The sequence below is a fragment of the Babylonia areolata genome, chromosome 32 (genome assembly GCF_041734735.1).
Source record: "Babylonia areolata isolate BAREFJ2019XMU chromosome 32, ASM4173473v1, whole genome shotgun sequence".
Lineage (NCBI taxonomy): Eukaryota > Metazoa > Mollusca > Gastropoda > Neogastropoda > Buccinidae > Babylonia > Babylonia areolata.
The window spans coordinates 8,223,096-8,230,595 of NC_134907.1; the positions used below are offsets into that span (position 1 = coordinate 8,223,096).

Below are 7,500 nucleotides of genomic sequence, written 5' to 3' on the forward strand. Positions count from 1 at the left end.
ACACACACACACACACACACACACACACACACACACACACACACACACACACACACACAGGGGAGGGGGGAGCGGGGGGAGCGGGGGGAGGGAGAGAGGGATGAGAGAGAGAGAGAGAGAGAGAGAGAGAAGGGAGGAAAGGAGACAGAGAGACAAACAAGCAGACATACAGAGACAGACGGACACACAAACACACATACGTAACACACCAGACCCCTTCCCTCTCCCCAAAGCAATCCTAACCCCCTCCCCACCACACACCCCCCCAAAAAAGAACAGAAGAAGTTAAAACAAAATAAGAGACAGACTCTTACCCACTATGAAAGTGTCAAAACTTACCTCGACTAGGAAACTGAAACACATTCTCACTGGACGACGAGGTAGTAGTAGTAGTAGTAGTAGTAGCAGTAGCAGCAGCAGAAGACGGCTCGTAGCCAATCTCAGCGTACAAATCCTCGTAGTCGTCGAAGGGAGACTTGTGAAACATCAGGGGAGACGACCACAGCTCTTCCCCTTCCAGTTCATCAAACACGTAATCGTCCTCTTCCATCACGGAACGACGATGATGATGATGATGATGATGATGACGTCGTCAATGCTGTGATTATGAGTATTATTATGATTTTCATCAATAATATCCTCCTTTTCCATCACCGAATGGTGATGTCGTCGCCGATGTTGTTGTAATCCTTATCATCTCTGCCATCGTCGGACGATGAGAGTGTCGTCGTCGTCGTTATCGTTTCAAATGAATAAATAGAGAAATAAACAACTGAATCCAATACGTGTCCCTCCTGGCTACAGAGGCAACTCGGTCGAGAGGGGGGGATCATGGTTTTCGGGTTTTCCCCCAGGATTCAGTGACTCCATTCTTCCCTGTTCTTCTTCTATCTATCACCAAAGTCACTGACATCTTCGTCGTTGGCGATTGACTTCCTCCATGATCTGTATATATATCCCTCCTCTCTTCCATCAATCATCAGATGATGATGATGATGATGTCGTTGCTGGTGTTACTGTTGTTAATTATCACCAATAATATCAAGCAAGGAAGTGTTTGTATTCCACAGTGCACAAGTTAAAGTCCACCGCTCGTTGGAGACATCATGTGCACACTGCAACGTTTCGATCCAAGAGTCAAGTAGTGTGCACCAAACTTATTCCATCCGCATTGAGTCATCAATTCCCTCGCAGGAGACGAAGACAATCGTTGTTGTGTGTGGCAATAAATCCAAAGGCAGCAGTTTCAAGATCAAACGCTCTCGCGGGTTCCTCAGAACCATTCCCTTTTCAAGCAGACTGGCACAGTTGTTGTGTAATCTTTCAAGACGCGCAGCACACACTTCGTCTCTTATCACTCACGACAAGTGGAAAGACGTTTAAGGATTTCTGGTGTTGTTTTTTTTTCTTTTTCTTTTTCTAATTACTATTCACTGGATTGCTCAAACCTTTCTTCAGACTTTGGATCTGATAGTTCTTATTGGTTTCACTGGCTCTACGTGGTCACACAGCCATACAACACGTGATTCCACTTTCACTTCACTGTCGATGTGGGGCTGTTATGTTATGACATTTGAAAAGCATAATCATAACGCGAATAAATGACACACACGGTTCAGTCCGGGCGGAGGGGGGGTGAGGGGGGCAAGGGGAGGGGGGGGCGACGGCAAATGCTTCTGTATGACAAACCGGCACACATCAGGAAAAAAAAAAAAAGAAAAGAAAAAAAAAAAGGAAAGGTATGCACTGTCTGTGGTGTTTCCGTTTCCTACAAATGTATCTGTTGTTGATTCATTCTCTCTCTGTGTGTGTGTGTGTGTGTGTGTGTGTGTGTGTGTGCGCGTGTGCGTGCGTGTGTGTCCGTCCTTCTCTCTCTTTCAGTATTTTCCTCCTTGACTGTTTCTAGCCCGGCCCCTCTCTCTCTCTCTCTCTCTCTCCCCCCTCACTCTTATCCTCTGCCACCCCCACCCCCTCAACAGAATGCAACGCAAGCCACCCCCCTCAACAGAATGCAACGCAAGCATGACGCAAGACGCCATCTTCGGGGAAAATGGCGAAGAGAAAGCGTATGGGTGTGGACACACACACAAACATACTTTTCGTAACAAATTCTTCGCAAATTTAATAGCGTTTGCCCAGAAACTAAATAAATAAACAAATAAATGCTGATGAGAAAAAAAAAAAAAAAACGGAAAAGAAGAAACAGGAAAATAAAAAAAAAATATCCAAAATGATGAATAAACACACAAGTCTGGGGACAAAGGGCTTCCGTAAACGAGTCACCTCATCATACAGGAGAGAGAGAGAGACAGAGAGAGACATAGAGAGACACACAGAGAGAACTCAGAACTCAAAACGTTTTGTATTCAAGGATTAAGATTTCAGACATAGCCTATTCTTCCAATTTGTCCTTGCTAATCTACATCTATTACTAACACACACACACACACACACACACACACAGAGAGAGAGAGAGAGAGAGACAGAGAGACAGAGAGAGACAGAGAGAGACACAGATCAAACCACTCCCACCACCCCACCACCCCCTCTCCTTACTTCCAGCAGACCCCGAGTGACCTATCGGAGGCGGGATGGAGGTAGTGTCGGGTGGGGTGGGGAGTGTGGTGGGGAGTGTGGTGGTGGTGTTGAAGTTAATCGGTGTGCGAGATATAAGCGGCGGGTGGAAGGTCTTTCTCCAACAGCACTGAACAACAACAAAGGGCCAATCATTCTCTCCCACTTCAGCCATCCACTTGTCTCCCCTGACTTGTACTGATAACCCTGCTGTGCCCGAGTTAAGTGTCGTCCTTCAAATGCAGACCTATATTTTAAAAGAAAGAAAGAAAAAGAAAAAGGACTTAAGATTAATATTATGTCCTACGTGACCTGACGCACATTCTCTCTCTCTCTCTCTCTCTCTCTCTCTCTCTCTCTCTCACACACACACACACACACACACACACAAACACAGTGAACTCCAAATATTCACCTTTTTAAATATTTAATTTACACAAGAAAGATAAAGCACAGTTGATAAAGCCTACGTGGACTTACGAATATATTTTTGCGCAAGTCCAGGTAGGCTTCGTGTATATATACGAAAACACAAACACACACACACACACACAGACACACACACAAACACACACACACTAATAATAATAATAATAAATCATAGAGATTACACACGCACGCATGCACGCACGCACGTACACAGAAGTGACTGCTGGTTAGCAGAGTGAACTACCCAGTCCCACAGACGAAGCGGGACAGGACACAGGACAGGACCGGATGTCAGATTATCAACAGCACTGACTGACACGCCTATACCTCTAAGTCTTATGTCACAACAACACCGCAACTCCATTGCAACAGACACCCAGCTGCCACACGGATCACAATGCGCGTTTTATTACAAGCTAGTAAAGCAAAGGTTCTCGCGCGACACGCTAGGAAGGTGCGTTTCTTACTTTCTTTCTTCTCCCCCCCCCCCCCCCCCCCGACCTCGCGGCAAGAGTAGCAAGCTTCTCGCGACTCACGTCATTGCTAGGTAGTAGCCTTCACTGCAACTTTGCCGCGCGAGGTATAAGCAGAAAATCTACTATCCCGCCTCGCATTTGTTTCATTGGACATGTATTTAATTCCTCGCCCTTGCCACTCTCTCTCTCTCTCTCGCCACTGTTTCAGCATGCTGTTTGTGTCCTTGTGAAAGCCACTTAACTCCGACCACCACCACCCCCCCCACCTCCCCCCCATGTGAATGGATACCTGACTTCGGTTATAATGAAAAGTTGATTTTAAAACGGCGGAAGGAGAGAATTGGGTCCCGCACGCTGAGCCCCTAAAAACAGTGGATATGGATTCACTGCTCAGCTGGCTGTTTAAAAGGCTGTCGGACTTTGATCTCGTTTCTTTAAAAAAAATAAATAAATTAAAAAAAATTTAAAGTTGTGGTGTGTATGTAGAGAGACATTATCAGCACCCGCTGGAAATCCATCAGTCTGGCTAACTCTCTCACACAAAAGCCACATCTGAGAAAGTAATACTCAGCTTTTTCTCACACACCCCACCCCCCCACCCCCACCCCTCTTAACAACCTAGCCTTTCAGATCAAACGCATGCCTCAATGAATGCTCAACTCAGGAATGAAGTCAAGTCATCCCAAAACTTCAATGAAGGGATGAATAAACAGATGAATGAATGGGTACGGGAAGGGCTGAGTAAGGAAGGAAAGTCATACACCCACCCACTCACGCATTCACGAACGATCAATAGAATCTCTCTCAGGCGTTAACTGTTCAAAACCATACAGGCTGCACGTCACAACGTGCAACGACTTCCAGCTGAACCAAAGTGGCTCAAACTCAACTGCTGTCCCTCTTGGAGCGGTTAAGATTAAAGGCTGAAGGCACTATAGCCTTTCACAGCCATGGGGGTGGGGGTGGGGGAGGGGGAGGGTGAAGGGGAGCAGTGAATTCATATCCACTGTGTCTAGGGCTCGTCGTAGGAAGAAGGGGCCCAATCCTCTCCTTCCGCCGTTTCAATTCAATTCAATTCAAAATACTTTATTATCTGCTTCAACCAAAAACAGAAAATTTTCTTTTGGCTCACTTAAAATAAAATGCCCGTCATCAAAAAATAAAAATAAATAAAACAAGAGAGGCAAGGCCTTCAAGACTCACTTGTGATAAATTAAGTCCCCTTGCATTAATTACAGAGTAATTTCCCTTTTTCACTAGCTGCACCAAAACGTTTGCAAAATAAATAAAACTTCCATGCTTAGCAAAAGAAGTTCCTGTTTGAACAAAAAAATGATAATAATGACTGCTCTAGCTGTTGGGTCAGAATATCAGGTCAAAGTGCTAAGTTTAGAGAATACAAAAAATATAAATATAACAGTAAATGCAGTTTGCATATAATTAGGCTTCATTCTTTATTTTTTTGTGCCCATCCCAGAGGCGCAATATTGTTTTAACCAAGGTGACTGGAAAGAACTGAATTTTTCCTATTTTTATGCCAAATTTGGTGTCAACTGACAAAGTAGTTGCAGAGAAAATGTCAATGTTAAAGTTTACCACGGACACACAGACACACACACACACACACAGACAACCGAACACCGGGTTAAAACATAGACGTGTGTCCGTGCGTGTGCATGCAACCTTTATCAGTCCCCTACCAAAGTCAGCTACCCAACTGCACCTGGATGGAGTGAGGAATATCTAAGTGAAGTGCCGTTCCTAGACACAGAACACCATGATATGACAATTTACTTTACACATAATACTGAACAGCACTTTTTTTCTGTTTTTTTACATAATGCCTATGTTTAATCATGTTGTGATGTTTTATGCCTTTGACTGTGGTTGTTGCACGTGAATGGCTGTGATTATTGTATGTGTGGTTTTCTCTAAGTTCAGTATTCTGTATGTCCACTGTGATTGCTGCATGTGTGTGACTTGTGACTGTTGTATGTGGGATTTACTTTTCAGTCGACATTCAAGCTTTTATGACTTCTGTATATTTTGTATGTTTACTGTGATTACTGCATTGTGTGACTGCGATTACTAGTTAGTATGTGGGAATTACCTCCAGTCGGTATTCACGCTTTTATGTCTTCTGTGCAGGACTGTGATTTTCGTACACTGTGTGTTTTACACCACAAGTTCAATTTCTCTCTGGAAATTTGTACGCCTAGACGGGGGGGGGGGGGGGGGGGGGGGGGCCTCGAACCCTGATCGCTGGTGAAACACTGGATCAGAAGTCCAACAACGCCGAACCGATTCCGTCTGGCCAGGGTGCCACTGGAAGCAGTGTACTTGGTGGTCATGCCCCCGACTACGAAGCCACAGCCCGCAAGTTCGAGTCCCATGCATACGGACCGGTGTCTCTAAACTCCCCCCTTCCGCTTCATCCCAACCCACTACATTATGAACAGTGATCACTGGAACCATTCTTCGCATTTTGCAGCCGACTGTGTCTTTCTGAGACTGACACGCAGGCAGTCACCCTTGTCACGGGTAACTAGAGCACGTACGTGCATACAGCATGTCAATGAATGAATGAATGAATGCACAGAACTGCGCTGTGGAGAGCCGCGAGCGTGTGTGAAGTAGCGTTCACTTTTAATAGGTGAAAATCACTGTTCCGTGTGAACCAGTTTACACGTAAGGGACATTCGACTCGCCCCCCCACCCCCCACCCCTCACCCCCACACACACACCCCACCTCCCCGCTATCTCTCTCTCTCTCTATTTTTAACCAAATTGTTATGCATGCTGATGTGTAAAGATTATGGAGAGGGTCTCTCCACCTCCTACTACTTCCCCCTTCACTCTGTGAAGAGTCACAGGGCTGCCCCACCAAAAAAAAAAAAAAAAAGGATTTTCCTCGTACTTTTTCCAGTTTATGCAATGTCAGCCCATCGTTGTTACTGGGGTGTTTTTTGTGTTTGTTTTTTTTAGTTTTTTGTTTTTTTGTTTTCGTTCTTGTTTTTTGGGTTTTGTTTTTGTGTGAGTGTGTATGTGTGTGTGTGTCTGTGTGTGTGTGTGTGTGTGTGTTTCTCCCTATCGTGTCACTCCCTGATTTAATTTGATTTTTTTCTTTTCTTTGCAAGGCCATTGGATCTTGTTACATTGCCCTAATGGCCCTACCAGACAAGACAGTGAGGAGAGAGGGGGAGAGAGAGAGAAGGGGGGGTCGGGGGGGGGGGGGTCGGGGCAGGAGTGGGTGTATCTGTATGAAAACTGATAATTCACCCCACCCCCCCCAACCCCCCCACCCCCACCCCCAAAAAAAATCAACGCAATGCACCACACCACCCCCTGAAACTTAATAATTATATACACCACCCACGCACACATTCCCGCTTTAAATAAAACTGTGTATTGCAACGACCACCCCTAACCCTCCTCTTCGCCCCCCCCCCCCCGCCCCCCCACACACACACACACCCCGACCCCCCACCCCACCCCACCCCAAGCCCCTTTTCCCCCACCACCACCCCTTCGCCACACCCACCTCCCCCCTTCCCTCCTTCATAGGTAGGAATATAGGTGTTGGTGGTTTCGACTGAGATATATATGTTAACATCTATACATGTCCATGGTGGTTTCACACGGCCGTAAATCCCTGGCAATGTGTAGTGTGACAGATAGTGGTCAACAAGTCCAAGAGGAGAGAGAAGGAACGCCGAGGACTGGACGCCTTGCCGCTGAAGGCGAAGTTATGAATGATATTCCTCCAGCAGTATATATTGTAGTAACACTCTACGGATCTGTGCTTGACGTCCTTGAACGACTCCGCAACACGAAATGCGATACTTATATATATTATAACATTCCTGTGAAGAACACACACACACACACACACACACACACACACACATGTATAGATATGTGTGCTACGAAAAAGATTCCAATCCAGTCTCCCAACTGTCTCCACGCCATCTTGACCCTAAGCTCTCTAGGGCTGAAGGCCTCACCAATCCTGATCAAAATC

General features: G+C 45.8%; 1 protein-coding gene across 8 annotated transcripts in view; it reads right to left on the reverse strand.

Moving 5' to 3' along the window:
- Positions 1–7,500, reverse strand: part of LOC143276500 (CLIP-associating protein 1-A-like) — a 238,099-nt gene that overhangs the window by 180,138 nt on the left and 50,461 nt on the right. The window contains exon 1 of one of the 8 annotated variants that reach the window (XM_076581033.1): positions 340–818. The exons of the other annotated variants lie outside the window; for them this stretch is intronic. Within the exon in view, the coding sequence (XP_076437148.1) occupies positions 340–550 (211 nt within the window). The 5' untranslated portion in view covers positions 551–818. Of the gene's footprint in view, positions 1–339; positions 819–7,500 lie in introns of those variants that run through there. 8 annotated transcript variants of the gene reach the window in all.